Source organism: Podarcis vaucheri (assembly GCF_965113315.1).
Source record: "Podarcis vaucheri genome assembly, chromosome: 12".
NCBI lineage: Eukaryota > Metazoa > Chordata > Lepidosauria > Squamata > Lacertidae > Podarcis > Podarcis vaucheri.
In genome coordinates, this window is record NC_138750.1 from 23606081 (window position 1) to 23622548 (window position 16468).

The window sequence follows — 16468 nt, forward strand, 5'->3', positions numbered from 1 at the left end:
TGTTTTCCATGTTTTAATGTATGTAAAAAAAAAAAAATCTTAAAAAAATGATCACTTATCCTCTGGTGCTAATACCGAAGTGAGGAAAAGTGTTGGAGACTGCAGAGTCATCAACTTTAGGGCTCTAAGCCTGCTGCTAGAGACCAAGGGACTACTGAGCCTGACTGACGGTAGGAGCCCACAGAACAACCTTCCAAAACACCTGGGTCTCTGGAGCCAGAGCCAGGATCTTCATGGATGTCTTCCCTTCAGCCCAACAAACAAAATATCTCTCACAGTCCTCTAAAGGTCCAGTAGCACAGGGAGCATGTGCAGGAGAAGGCCATGAAACATAGCAGTAAGTGTCTGCAGGCCAGAGGTTCTCCACAAAGGGACAGCACCTGGGAGAGGAAGTCTGGTGGCAGAAACTTAAATGGAATGAGGCCTTGTACACATTCCTATTTGCTCTGAATCCACTGTGTTCCCACCACTGATTTGAGAAGTAGCGGACAACACAACTTTTATCACAATCCATACCTATCCTATCTTCTCATTTATTTTAAGGAAATAATACATTTTGATGCATTCCCCCCCCCCAACCAGCTTCAATCTGAATTGCGGGGAAAATAATTACAGTGGAACCTTGGGTTATGTACCGTCCTCCTTATGAACGCTTCGGGTAACGAGCTCCGCTAACCCAGAAGTAGATGCTCCTGGTTGCGAACTTTGCCTCGGGATGCGAGCAGAAGTCATGTACCAGCAGCAACAGGAGGCCCCATTAGCGAAAGCGCGCCTCATGTTAAGAATAGTTTCGGGTTAAGAACGGACCTCCGCAATGAATTAAGTTCATAACCGGAAGTACCACTGTACCTAGTTGTGTTTTAAGCAGGTAATGTGTACACAGCCTTGGTTTGCTTTTGACTTTGGCTACAACAAGTTGCTCATTTGGAGCTCTCCGTGGTGCTTAAATTCCTGACCTGCCACCTTTGCCCCACAGGCTCTTTCACCAGACCAGCAGAGGGACATTCATTTATTAATATTACAATTAATTCTGAAAAAAACTAGCTATTCTGTTATGTCCATTGATTTCCAACACTCCTCCCAGATCTGTTCTGTCTTGACACGTGGGAATATAACAGATGTCTCTTTCCCCCAGTATGGGTATTAAGAAAATGAAGTTTTATCCATAACTTTATGTCCATGCCAATTGTCACCTGAATATTTTTTGCACATCCTAATGTTGTTAAAGGAATCCATACAGGGGCTGTGAATTCAATAGTTACTCTGCCATCAACTTCATCCATTCTTCTACCTCACTACTCCACCAAACTCTCTGCTTATCCCCTTATCCCATAAAGCTTTTTCCCCCTTTTGTTTTTACTGATCCCTGAACCTTTAACAGTCAAAATCTGGACCTGCAGTTGCATACATTTACATGAATTTTCACAAATGAGCAGCGCAAACAATCAGTATGCATAGACTCAAATGTTGCTGGTAAAATGTGAATTCATGTCAAGAATTTGTATGTTATCTGATCAATATGCAGTTTTCAGGTGGAAACTCTGTATTTTGGCAGAACTATGTACAAGATGTTAATGCTGCCTATTTGTGTACATTCTCCACTCCTTCATGTGAATGCACAGTCATCAGTATTTATGCACATTTTCTATTTGGCTCATGTTAACCACAAAATGTACATAATTTATCCTGTATATTAGGTTTTAAAATGACTCAAAAGATTAGAAAATATTTGTGCAGTTGTATAGAAAAACATAGTTATTATCCTTTATATATATACAAAGTATTTGTAATTTTAAATTCATACTGCTCTCTAGTGGGCAATGTTTTCAATGCAGAAGATGCATGGATGTTGAAAAACAGAAACAGGCATGCTGATGTTATTTCATTATTTGCATTTAAGATTTACGCTTGTCCTCCTCCTAATAGTATTTTTGTAAGTCTTAGGGCCCCATCTGAACTATACATCTGAAGCACTATGGTACTACTTTGAACAGTCTTGGTTTCCCCCAAATAATTTTGGGAACTGTAGTTTGTTAAGGATTCTGATAGTTATTAAAGGTAAAGGGACCCCTGACCATTAGGTCCAGTCGTGGCCGACTCTGGGGTTGTGGCGCTCATCTCGCTTTATTGGCTGAGGGAGCCAGCTTCTGGGTCATGTGGCCAGCATGACTAAGCCGCTTCTGGCGAACCAGAGCAGCGCACGGAAACGCCGTTTACCTTCCCGCTGGAGCAGTACCTATTTATCTACTTGCACTTTGACGTGCTTTCAAACTGCTGGGTTGGCAGGAGCAGGGACCAAGCAACGGGAGCTCACCCCGTCACGGGGATTTGAACCACCGACCTTCAGATCGGCAAGTGCTAGGCTCTGTGGTTTCACCCACAGTGCCTATTCCCATCTCAGAGCTATAGTTCTCACAGTTTGTTCACAGTCGATACCTATTCCTGGGAAACTCTAGTGCAGATGTGGCTTAACCTTTTAATAAATAAATAAATAAATATTCTTTTGACAGACGATAGCTCTTTTTTTCCTTCTTCCAGAGATAGTAGATATAGAATCCTTGCTGCCTTCCTCAGGGAATATTTGCTCTTTCAGCACCAGCTTAATCAGGAAAAAAACACGCTGAGAAGTTCTTTATATACTTTCATTCCTTTTGGATTTTTATCCAGGCATTCTTGACTTTCTGATCTCTACCTACCTCATAGTTTCTAAACTGTCAGTTTTAGATTATAAACTCCTTGTGATCAGGAACTTTGTACATTGATCATAGAACTCCAGATGGGAACATGCACAGTGGCATGTTATAAATAATAATAACAAATAATTTTGCATTCTGCTCTTAATTTAACTTTTTAATAATTTTTACAGCCACCTTTTATAGTAATATAGAGGCATAGAAAATTTCCTTATAGTGAGTCAGGCCATTGGTCTATCTAGTTCAGTATTGTCTACACCAGGGGTTGTCAACCTGGTCCCTACTGCCTACTAGTGGGTGTTTCAGAATTCTAGGTGGGCAGTAGGGGGTTCTATGGCACAAGCTGAATCCTCCTTCCATTGAGCGCTGCTGGGTGGTAAGGAAATTTTACCATCAAGAAAGTTGCATTAGTGGGTGGTAGGTATAAAAAGGTTGACTACCCCTGGTCTACACTGACTGGAAGCAGCTCTCCAGGATTTCAGATAGGAACTTTCCCCAAGCCACTCTATAGATGCTAGGTACTGAAATGGGGACACAAAGCGTACAACTAAGTTATAGCATTTTCCCCATTTTGCAGATGGAAAGAGATATGTTTTACTGATGGAAGCAAAGGCTCAGAAAAAGCTCGATATGGAGGCCAAATGGCCGAAATATTGGGAAATTTTGGAACAAGAAGGAGACAAATTGAAATTGCAGAGTTTTGAGAAATTAAAAAATAAAGTGAGAGATTGGCTTCATTATTATCAGATAATGGAGGTTTATAACCTGGATAAAAAAGTTGGCTTCCAGGTGGAAAAATCTAAGCTGGAAACAGAACTGTTAGAACCCAAAACCAAGATTTTGTCAAAAATGTATAACTTGCTGTTGAAATGGAATACTCAGGATGAAACGGTTAAATCTGTTATGATTAAATGGGCACAAGATGTTGGACATAATATTAAGGGAGAAGAATCGGCAGAAGAAGACTGGAAAAAAATTAAGGACTATCTACAAAAATACTGTAAAATTAAGGAATGTTGAATGATGTTGGATTGAAATTAAGTGGCTTCTAGCTGTAATGGTAAAAGGAATATGATAAAATGTAAGCAAGAATTTAAAGTTATAATAATTTAAGATGTTGGAGGGAAAATAAGGTGTTTTCTTTTCTTTTTTTAAGCTGTAATGCTTTGAGATAAGGATTTGCTGTATAAATAATTTGAACTGGATATACAAGAAGGGAAGGTATGAGGAGGTCGGGGAAATATGTTATGAGAAAATAAGTTGTGAAAGTTATGTGTTTTTAATATTTTTTATGTTTGCTTTTTTCTTTTTGTTTGTAAAAAATTGGAAACTCTAATAATTTTTTTTTTAAAAAAGGAAAGGGTTATATTTTTCTGACATCATCTAAAAAATTCATGACTGATCTCAGAAATACAACATGATCCTGTTATGTTGAATCAATAAAATCCATTGAATTCAGTGGGACTTACTTCTTTGTAAATGTGCATATCAAGGCAAATCTAGTACTATAAATACTAACAACTGGAGAAACACTGGCCTGTGAGTGCTCTAGTTGGAGAATAGCCTCTACCAAAGGCTTGATGGATTTGAAGAAGCACGAACTCAGGATGAAAGGCAGAAACAAGCTAAGAGGAAGGCACGTTTTGCAAATCCTCACCATGATCAAGCCCCACCCAGAAACCTATGTCCCCACTGTGGATCTAGAATTGGCTTCCACAGTCACTTACAGACACACTGTTAAGACTTTATTGATGAAAGACAATCTTATTTGGCTATGAGTGATTGACAGAGAAGGAAGTAGAAGCATAAGTTTGCAGTTAAAGAGCTTTAGAATATCTGGTTTAAGGGGTAGACCATTTTATTCCTTAACATTTTGCTTTTAGCTGGCCTATGATCTCTGTTCACCAAAATATCTGAAATCCTGGACACTAATGATACATGCTTTCATAAACACAACTATAATTTGTGTTTTTTACCAGTTATGGTAAGTTGGCTGACTAAATTTTGGTGTCCTTCATAAGTTTTGTCTGAAGTAAATGCCTCTTGTATGTTTAAGCAATGACTCAGAAAAAGCTCTGTCATATTTGTCTTTTCCAGTGTTTACTTCCTTTTCCTTTCCCACAAGGAAGCACATCAAAAATGGTGTTTGAAAATTCTATCTGTTTCAGTAATTCTCGGTATTAACACAAGCTCCATCTGTCCTTCTCACAGTGTTTTATGTGTCCGAAAAGGGATAATAGCTCCATTTTACACAGTATGTAACTCTGGTTACACTGATGTGAAATATTGTAACTTGTCCAAATTGTAGAGCAATTTTCCAGCAGCGTTGCAGCTGGAGTCTGTCTTTCTTGGCTGCAACTTAACTTACCAGTTACTAAACTCTAACACTTTCATTTCTTGGGCCTTTATCCTGAAAATGTGCACAAATCACACTGTCTTCAGTATCGCAGCACACGCCTATGCTTTCAGGAGTCTGGCCTTATTTCATAAAGAACTGCTAATTATTACTAGGATTAGTACATTTTAAATTTCCCTGTTGGATTCCGAGCCTTTAAGATGCAATCACTTAATATTTTGAAGCATTTCCCTGCAGCTAATGAGATTTATGATTACCGAATGACAGCGCTGGGGAAAAACTCCAAATATCACAAGATCTACTGTGTTAGAATTGTAAAGTTTAGTGTACTACTGTGTGAAGTGTTTAAAATGCCATCCATTCTGTGCTATGCACATGTAAAGAGGAGGTTTGGGAGCCTTAAAAATATATTAGATTTCTTGAATAAAGCAGAGTCTTGGGCTGCAATCCTTAAACCTGAAGTAAGTCCCATTGAACTTGGTGGTGCTTACTTCTGAGCAGACATGTTTAGGATCACACTGTGAATAGTTCAAATAAGTAATTAATTAGACTATCTTCAAATGTGAGTTAGATTAATAACCTTCAATGTCTGTAATTTTTGAATTCATTATTAGAAATCAGATTTCTCAATTTGTGATTTGGATGAAGACCTTTAAGCTGCTCCACATAGTGTTTTTTTCTGTTACAGCTGTGGTTGAGTCTTTCCATACACTAGAATTAGTGGGAGTAACAGAAATGACTGTGTCTTTTCAAACTACAAGCAATGGATTCAGTTTTTAATGATCTTCTATTTTAAATAAACTCACTGTAAATAGTATACTAAGCCATCAAGGGAAAATGGAAGCAGTCAAAAATATGATTCCCCCCAGTTCTGAAATTGTATCTTTATATGTGTAGAAGGGACTTCACTGATTGGCCCCCCTATGGCCTGTTGAGTTTTCTGACATTAGGGCCAGGGAGCCACACTAACCAGCCAACCAGGCATTGCTGATACCATGTGAGAAACACAGCCTTGCTCCATTGACACTCAGCGCAGACCACCAAATTTCCACAGGACAAAAGTGCTAGATGTGCGGTATGCACATCACTCATAGTTTTCTCTTTTGTTTATCTTAGAAACTATGAAGAAACCCTGGAGTCCTAATCCATCTCAAGACAATGTACCGTATACTGCAAATTTCACATGTTTTCATGAAAGAGAAGGCGAGGCAGACCTGACACCTGATGACAGTGAGGAAAAGAAAGAAAGAGAGAAGAAACACAGCAGTTTTACTTTGTGCAATGTGTGCAACATTCAACTGAACTCTGCTGCTCAGGCACAGATCCACTACAATGGGAAATCACATCAGAAAAGATTAAAGCAGCTCAGCAACGGGAATCCAAAAACTGATAATGGTAAGTTATTTGCTATATTCTGTCTTGTCTATGACATTCACGTGTGAAAGTGCATCAGGTATGCTTTTGAAGTGGTGCTTGAGTCCTTTTTAAAAAGTGGGCAGTGGGTGGTTCCACTTTTAAGTATGGCTAAACCATTTTTGATGTCTTGCATAATTTAGAAGAGTAAGGTAAAGGTAAAGGGACCCCTGACCATTAGGTCCAGTCACGAATGACTCTGGGGTTGCTGCGCTCATCTCGCATGTGGCCAGCATGACTAAGCTGCTTCTGGCGAACCAGAGCAGTGCACGAAAATGCCGTTTACCTTCCCGCTGGAGCGGTATCTATTTATCTACTTGCACTTTGACGTGCTTTCGAACTGCTAGGTGGGCAGGAGCAGGGACTGAGCAAATGAAGCTCACCCCATCGCTGGGATTCGAACCGCTGACCTTCTGATCAGCAAGACCACAGAGCCACCCGCATCCCTACAATTTAGAAGAGTAGTGTAAAATAAAATATTAGATTTTAAACATTTCTGAAATATTAACATTTGGATTTAAGAGTAGAAGCTATGGTTCAATTTATTATTAAATATTCATTAGTGTGGCTTTGATGACATATCTGCTATGCCTGATCTGTAAGCTATGAGCTTGTTCGAATAATATTTGGCAACCATTATTGAAGCTTGTGAAATCTACAGGCCGGACTACTACAGTGCTTTCTCTGTGGAGCTTTCCTTGAAGAGTGTCATAAAGCATCAGTTAGTGTAAAATGCTGCAGTTTGTGTTTGGTGGCATATGTATTTCATAAACTTCCTTCCCTGACAAAATGTGCAAAGGGTAAAGGTACGTGAAAGTGTTTGCAAAAGATTGTGTTCTGTTATCAAGGCAACAGCTCACTGATTGCAATTGAGTCGCACATATTTAGTTGCTGCCGGACATGGATAGGGACACATTCACATACAGATTTTAATACAATACAATAATGCAATAAATAGGATGTGCATTCAGGTGTACATTCTGCAGCAATTAGCCCTGTATCGTAAGTCACTGTTGGTGGATATAGACTAAATTCTGTTCATGGAAATCGACAGTCAATTAAATTATCTCAGGAAGGGTTGCTCTGGTGAGTGAGATAATGCACAGATGGTAAGAGATTTGTTTGTCCTCAGGGAAGTTGTCAGATAGCCAGACTGATTGGCTATGTGCAGAGTGAAGTCATAACCACATGGCCCATGGTAACATGTGTCGAAGAAGCTCTTCCAAGTTAAAAAGTGGTTCTGAAGCAGCAGAACTGATAGCAGAAGAGTGGGTGAAAGCTGGCATGGAAAATAAATTAAAAAATAAGTAGTAGGTTTTCATACGGGTGAACCCCTTTCCCCCTACCTAGATCATTAACCTTGGTACTGAAAATAAACCATTGTGAATATTCAGCCTACTACTGAATAATTTTAATATCTTGTGAAGGGCTGTTGTGAATATCTTTAATATCTTGTGAATGGATTTGGCAAGTCTTCATCCATTCAGCAGTCCATAATCATGGGCTTGAAATCCTGACATGGGTTGTTTACTTTTTTGCTGCCCACAGAATCAATGTTTGAGGCCCTTTGCAAGTAGTACTCTTCTTGTGTTATGCCTTATCCTGACAGAACTGATCTTTCATTGCATAATTTTGAAACAACTGATGCTTAATCACTATCCACCTTTGTAGTACTAATCTGAAGATGTTTGCAAATTAGATAATTGCATTTTAAAAATCTGTAAACTGGATGTGATTATTCATTGTCTTATCATTTTTTAATAGCCACGATTTAGCTGTTTTATGAAGGAGCATCTGTAAAATATTAGTTTTGTGGGCATTTTCCTACGCCGCACACCAGCAGCCACAGGGGAAAATGTCAGGTCTTCTTGGAGCAGTGAAGTGTAGCCACCATCTGTTCTAGAACACATTTGCTTCTATCTAAGTGCTCAAGCTTCTCTGTTGTCTTTTCAGATGTTTACTTATGTGCTCTTGAAACTAATGCTCTATGGCAGCTTTGTTGATGCGATTGTTCCTTTTTCTGTTTGTGATGTGAATTATTTCCACACAACATGGAAAGCTCGGGTGGGGTTTGTAACATGCGATAGTAAAAACTGAGAAATGATTAATGGGAATCAGCAGTCTTTGTCAAAGTTGCAACGGACTACAATGTCTGTCCTTCTCGTTAGGTGAGTATTTGTTAGTCTACTTGCTAGGTGCCTGTTTGAGAAAAAGTCTCAGCCAAATTACTCTCTAGGTATTAGAGAGCTCATTGCAGCACAATGAGACAAAAAGTATCATTTGTTATATTGGATCATGCTAGAACTTATCTAGCTCCCAGTTTACTGCTTTAAAAAATATTTGGGGGCATAATTCCTATTGGAATTATGGGGTGAATGGCAGCCACCCATTTCCTCCCCCACTCCCCCCCCATTTTGTTGCCTGTGAGTGGGGCAGCAAAATAGAATGAGTAGTTTTCAGGTCAGCCTTGGAAAAGACTCAATAAGTTTTTGGAATGTTTTCTGCAGTGTCAAAAACTATCCTCTTCTGATTTTGTAGCAACGTCTGCAGAAACATTTGTCCCGTCGTTTACGCTGACTTCTGGCCTTGTTTATCCTCACTGACATCATCATGTCTCAGTTATAATTCTTAGGTGGTGATCTTTGCTAAATGATCCCTTCTTAGCTCAGGTCACATACTGTACTTTACTTGACTAATGCAAGAAGTAGTCAGCAACAAGAAAAAAGAGCTGTTGAAGCAGAAGCAGTTAGCAAAAACAATGGCAGTGGATGGGATTGAGGGGCGAAATCGAACATGTTCAAAACTAATGAGCTCTTTATCCATAATTGAATATTCTAAAATTTGCAGGAGATACTTTTTACTCATTTTCAGCTCAATAATTGAAATGGGTAAAATATTTGCTCTAACCCTAGCTCGGACATAAAGGGTCATATTTGACTATTAGACCTAAGAGTCTATGGACCCATTCATTTCAATGGGTCTATTCTGCACATTACTAGCATTGGATACAACCCCACAACATTTTATTAGAGTAGCTTGGATGATACAAAATCTCACAGTGGCAGGTGTGCATTGTTTTGGAGGCAAATGGGCATCTGCACCTGAGAGTGAAAAATATCCCGCCCTTAGCATAAACCACATCTTAGCAAATGGGGGACTGCTAAGGCAAGAACAAAATTGTTTTTCTGCCAATGATATAAATTAGTTAGTAGCAAATATTGATATAGGGAGGATCAGGCAAAAGTACTGCGTGTTTACCATGGCTTTTCAAAGTCTATTGGCTATAGCTTTGTTTCTGTGAATTCTCAGTATCACAGATGTTTAGCTTTCCTTTCTCTTCCATGTGCACTAAACTCCTCCACTTTCTCATAGGGAGGAAAAGAATACAAGTGTCATGGGCATGAGGTTGTATATTTGGGTCTGCAGAAGGAACCAAGCATCTTGCCCAGGGAGTATCCTAAGCATGCTGAGCTTGCTGCTCCTTTCCTGTATAGCAGGGATGGGGTACTTCTGGCCCTCCAGAGGTTGTTGGATTACAACTCCCATCTTCCCTAACCACTGGATTTGTTGGCTAATCCTGCTGGGGGTTTAGGTCTGGAGGGCCACATGTTACCCATCCCTACTCTATGGTCCAGTAGTGACCCACTAGGTAGTATGGATAAGACCCCGTTGCTTTGCAACACAGTGGGTCACTGGCACTTATTGAGAGTGGGTGGGTGAGCCAAAGAGAGCTTGGTCTGACACAGTGCATGGTGGAAGGAGCATCAGATGGGCTTCACTGGCATGTGTTCCATTGGGCCAGTCTTCCTGTATCTCACCCTTGCCCATTTCCCTCTTGGTAAGGTCCTGCCAACCTAGCAGTTCGAAAGCACGTCAAAGTGCAAGTAGATAAATAGGTACTGCTCTGTTGGGAAGGTAAACAGCATTTCCATGCACTGCTCTGGTTCGCCAGAAGTGGCTTAGTCATGCTGGCCACATGACGCCGGCTCCCTTGGCCAATAATGCGAGATGAGCGCCACAACCCCAGAGTCGGCCACAACTGGACCTAATGGTCAGGGGTCCCCTTACCTTTACCTTTAAGCACCAGCATAACCTGCTGTGTTGGGAAGCTGGGGAAACAATGGTGCCCCACCCATGCTGCCCCACCGGCTACTGTTACTACGGTCTGAAGAACTGTGGCAATTATATTCTCTTCTATTTATGCCTTTCAAAATTGCTATGTGCTGGCACACCTCTGGGTACAGCAGACATCAACATTGTGTAAGTGGTGCACATAAGCTTTGTAGCTTTATTGTTTGCTGCCCTGCCTCTCTTCTCTGGTCCACTCCTTGGGCATATAAGAAAGCTGTGCCCAGTTTCTGCTCTCAGCCGGAGCTCGGTCCTCTTGCTTATCCTAAATGTGCCACCTTCAGTGTTCTCTCCCTATTTTTTCGACTTCAGATATTTGTGCTGACAGCTCTGCGCTGAACAGTCTCTTCTAATTTTATCTGCCACAGTGTTGTACTTCAGTTTCTCCTTTTTTAAATACACTTGTTCTGCAAATGCTCAGAAACTCCCTCCACATGCCAAAACTGTTTTAGAAATCTAAGAACTTCTGCTGCAGTGGGACGGAACTGAATTGTCTGTGAAACTTAAGATGAACAACTTGTGACTTGCCAAGCATAGAGATGTCTATCAAAAACCCAATAACTCAGTTTTATAGATCTCACCCGTGGCCAAAGGAAAGGTTGCATTCCAACTTCATGTGCCACATGAAGGTTAAAGAAGGTCTAGTATGCTTCATTTTGCCCTAAGTGTAGCACCAGGAGTGTTTCTGAGTGGGTGCTGGGGGTGACAGCTGCACTCACTGCTTTAACTCTTTAAATTATTCTAGTATGGCTGGCATGACATCTGCTCTAATTCTACTTGTCTCATTGGCTTCATAATATATGTCATGATTATGGTTTCCCTACAGTTTCTGAAGGTAGCCTGTCTGCCTGCCTTTTAATGATGACATATTTTTCTGCCTTGACATTTTGTGTGTAATAGATTGGATGAAAACAATTACCAACTTTGTTCCTTTATCACTTGAACAAACACTGCCCTTTTTAATTCCAGTTAAGTAACATTTTAGGGGAGTTAGTAGTGTATCATTTGGACAGTGGAGTAACGTGGGGAGGGCCCACAGGGGCAGTTGCCTGGGGTGCAAAATAGTTAGGGGTGGAAGATTTCAACACCCAGTGCTGCCTCAATACAGCTATGCACTTCTGTCGCTGGGCTCCATTGAAAATGGTTTCTCCATGTGAACCAGAAAGTTACCTCTCCAGACAATGGAACAACTCTTCTTTTCTTATCTCTGTGGCTGCCATCTCCTGGGTGACATGGACTCCATTAAGCAGTTGAATGTGCATGCGTACTCTGTTCGTTTCTCTCCCTCCCACCCAATCCTCTATGTGGCCCTGGGTGCTGACAACCCATTCTACGGCACTATATTTGGATGCATATATCAATCACACATGGTGATCAGAACTCTTTTGCACAGCCCATTCTTCTTTCAGTCAACCTTCCCTAAAGCTGGAGCTCCAGTGGCAGCTCCATTTTACATCCCCTTCGTATTCAACTCTGGCCCATGCATGGGGCAGAGCTGCAGATCCACCCTCCTGATACTGCCACCATTGCTGCTTACCTGGAAGGGGCTGGGCTGGGCCAGCAATGACTTTGGGGTTGTTCAGGTACACCACCTGGAGTGCTTAGTTTGCTCTTCTAGTGTATCCATGCAGTCCCAAGCTCACTGTTGCTCCACCATGCCCCAATCACAGTTCAGGTTATCGGCAGTGACATTATTGTCTGGAGAATGGTTCCATCTTATCCCCCGTTCCAGTACTGCTCTCAGTTTTTGACCAGTAATAACTGGATAGAATTTTGAGACAGGCTTCTAGTTCCTAGACTTTCCAGTGTAGCAGCCAAAGCATCTTCAAGGTGCAGCATTGTTGAAAGTTGGTGCTGACAAAGCTTTATTATCTTGCTATTTGGTGAGTTGTAAAACTCATGAAATTAAAGATTTAAAACATTCTTAAAGAGTCCCAAAGAGACTGACTGCTCTCCTGTTAAAATACTAAAAAATAAGGCTGTAGATTTGCCGAAGTAAAAATTGAGCACAGTAATGAACTATTTTATTTAATTAGCCTGCTGCGGGTGATGATTATGTAGCATGGGAATTTCCTGACTGATTTTTCTGTCTCCTCCATGGTTTAACAATTGGTGCAGTTCCCAATCCTGGGCTCTGTTTTGTAACTTAAAAGAAAGCACCAGATCAAATTCAGTGGTGACAATAAGCACATGGCCTTCAATCTGTTGGGCATGGCTGTGGGATACATGCAGTTCTATATTGGTCCTAATCAACAAACCAGAGCAGAAGAGATCATCTCTTCCCTGGTGCCCCATTGCAGTCTCTGGTGGCTGATTAGCAGTTCAGTTTTATCACACCTGAGTACAAAATGTTCTCTCATTCCAAATACAAAATATGTTTGTGTTGCTTAACTGGGGAGGGTGCTTGTATATTACATCCCAAGTAACCAGTTACAACTTCAGCAGTGGCTGACTGATCCTTTCCCAGAAACCTCTCTTGTGTTTTTAAACAAAGATAGGCTGCCTAATTTCACACAGGTGTGCCATTCTCATTTGATAGAGTATTTCTTTAGGTCAGGGGTTGCAAATCTCTTTTTTTGGGCCTGTGGGCACATTTGCATAGTGGAGAACCTACAGTGCACACACTGCAGCTATGCACACCACAATTTTGCACATGCACACTCATTCCCTTTCCTTGAAGATAAGGGTGTAGTTGGAGATACCTCTCCCCATCTTCAGTCTCCCAGTGATAGGATAACATCCTCCACAACACGTGAGGCAGCAGGCTAGAACAAGTGGCCCAGGAGAGGCCATGTGGCAGCAGGGGGAAAGTCTGAGGGCTCAGGAGCAAAGACCCAGGCGCTGCTGCTGCTGTCCCAGAACATTTGCCAACTGAGGCAGTTGCCTCACTTTGTCTGATGGTAGGACTGCCCTAAGCCCTACAGATCTTGTAGAACTTCAGTGCCCATTCGTCCCAGCTGGCACAGCCAAAGATCAGGGCTGCTGGGAGTTTGTCACTCGTTGTGTATTAATCTTTCCCTCCCTTTCCTAGGTTGTTCAGGGTGGCAAGCATTGTTCTCCATCTCTCTCCCAAGCTACAAAGGTGACTTCCTGGCAAAGGCTTACCTGGACAAGGCTGGGGCAGGGAGATGGCGGTAGCCTGTAGCAACACTGGTGTGGGGAGGCATCCCTCTACTGCCACATTGGCCGCTACTTGATTAGACTGAGAGGTCACGATCAGCCCAAGTTTACCTGGAGATGTTCAAATCTGAAAGGATGATTAGCACCTTAAACTCCTTGCTCCTAGCCTGATGCTCTAAACACTGTGTTAATTTGTAAAGGAAAGCATTTGAAACAACTATACAGATAAAAGAGCTCTGCTGCAATCCTATGTCCCTTTACCTGGGAGTAAGAAACCTATTTCTGAGTAGAAATGCACAGGATTGCAATGTTATATAGCTATGTATTGTATTGGTCCCGTGACAAAATCTCAAACAAATCACAAAAATGTTTGACTCTGTTTACCTGACAGTGTGTGACTAGTTGAAATTTCATGGTTTGCATATAAATGATATGTCTTAGATCTTGGCAGGCATACTGGTTTTTAGTGTTCCCCTGTAGAACTGGCAACATTTGCACATGTGTGGTGTCTGCATAAATATGCTTAAATATTCAGTTTTCTGGAGCCGGCTATGAGAAAGCCTTACACTTGTGTTTCATGGAACGCTAGCCATTAACAATGCTTTCCAAAGCCCCACGATAATGCTTTGAAATATTACATGTGAACAGAGAGTTTTAAAAATAGGTGCCATAGTATTTCATTATGTTTTATTTGATTTTTATCTCCTACTCTTTTGATGTCAGTGACCCTTGATGCACACAGATGGCTGGGCTATAGCTGGGAAAGCCAAAGAAAAGATATTTGAAGTGCCTGATGTGTTATATGATATATAATACTGACACAGAGAGATGGCATTTAAAGATGTATTACTCATAAATATACTGTCTGGAGAACAGTTTTAAGCTTGTAAAGTTTTATGGACATCACATATTAAGTTTGCATAACTTTAAAAAAGCCTCAGAGCAGTATTGCTGCAGCACTAAGGACCTGTTAAATGGGTTGGAGTGCTCCAATGTAAATTACTCAAGAACTGAGAGCTCTGAAAGAATCTTACTGTGTATTAGCATCAGTCTGATATTAGAATAAAGTCACTGTTACTTTTGTACAGTCTCCTCTCTCTCTCTCTCTCTCTCTTTTTGCAACCGTTTATGTAGTTGTTGGGTTTTCATTCATTTGTCTGTTTTGCTGACTTCACTCAATATGTTTCTCACGGATTGGAATGAAATACAAATACTGGAAGAAGTAGAAGAGAGAGTGACCATATGTAATTATGGAGGGAGCATTTCTAAACTCTCCTGAAATGGCTTAGCGAAGCTGGCATAGAGAGCCAACTGTGATGTGTCCCTGGCATAGTTCATCTCAATCTTGAGCTGCTCCTGACAAACCATAGTCGGTTTCCACATCTGCAGGAGAGGCAGATGTGCAGGAGGCTCCCAAAGGAGTCTTGCTGAATGCAGGTCTAAGGAGGAAGGGGTGGTGGAAATGGGACTGTGCTGGCACTCCCTATCCTAAGCATATACACAGATAATTCATTTTGAATAAATGAGCAGAGAGATTATATGTACAAGCATAGGACTCTCTCCATCTCATAGGCAAACCGGGGGGTGGTGCTGTTGGAGTTGAAAATAGAGCTTTCAGTCGTCCCAGGAAAGCCCTGACTATGTGCATTTGTATTCTTTGGGTTTCGATTCATACATTTAAAATGAACCCGTGAAGGTTTGGAGCGGGAACTGCTGTTGCCGTTCTACCTCCCTCCCACCTCGTCTCGTGCATTCACTGAATGTGTGATAAGAGCATTGACGTTGTCTTTCTGGTGGCCTGGAGGGGGTCTCCCGGCAGGCACTGAATGTTTGAATCAAGGCTCTGTTTTGAATGGAAATGTTCACCTTCTGCACTCTCTTAAGAGTAGAATAAATTCCTTTTAATTGTGTAACTAGCAATTGGTGCCAGAGCATCAATTATCTTTCTGTCAGTTTTCCTAATTGGCTACTGCTACACATACTCATGACTGTATTGTAAAACTGAATGCTGGCATGTTGGCAGCCTGAGAATGTGAAAGCCTTGTTAGTTTCGTTGCTACACAGGATGAAGAGGAAAGAAAGAGCCCTGACAACTGAGTTCCTTCTATAAATAACCGAAATCTGGCTGTATGGATGGGTGGTGAAGGGCATTTCAAGGACTTTTACATTCTGCCCATATCCAGTGTATTAGGAGTATCATTACTCTATGGAAGGAAGTGGAGAGGGAGGGAAACATCTTGCATATATATTTTCTGAACATGCATGTCCTATAGCTTTAAATTGAAGTAACTGGGCCCCTCCTGCTATTTCACTATATCATTTTACTCCCAGTGGCTGGCAGCAATTGAATACTGTTCTGTATAAAACTGAAGGCATTGTTGCCACCATTCCAAATTCAAGTAAATCTGATGATATTTTGCATGTGGATTTTAATGCCTGGTTGTGTTTTAAGGTCTCTTCCAAAATACTTTTGAAACGGCAAATATTTCTATTTATATCTTGAAAGGAAGATGTGATCTCACTGGGATTTGAACCCTGGTTCCAAAGAGTCTAGGAATTTCAAACCTGAGTATTAAGCAATTGCTCTGAAATGAACTTGAGAAATAACTTTACCGAAACATTTCTGGTTTTAGTTAATCTGGGCATTACATGTACAAGTAGATAAGCTCTCCCAGTTCTACTGAGGGTGCTTCCTCCCAGTAGTTTTGTTGACAACTTTAGCACAGTCCATAATAAACTGTTGAGGATATATTTATAG

At 41.1% G+C, this 16468-nt stretch overlaps 1 protein-coding gene across 9 annotated transcripts in view; it reads left to right on the forward strand.

Annotated features, from left to right (window-relative positions):
* The window catches only part of ZNF385D (zinc finger protein 385D), a 567358-nt gene that overhangs the window by 247004 nt on the left and 303886 nt on the right, over window positions 1-16468 (forward strand). For all 9 annotated transcript variants that reach the window (XM_082193430.1, XM_082193439.1, XM_082193438.1 and 6 more), the window contains one exon: window positions 6166-6444. In XM_082193430.1, the coding sequence (XP_082049556.1) occupies window positions 6166-6444 (279 nt within the window). The remainder of the gene's footprint in view (window positions 1-6165; window positions 6445-16468) is intronic.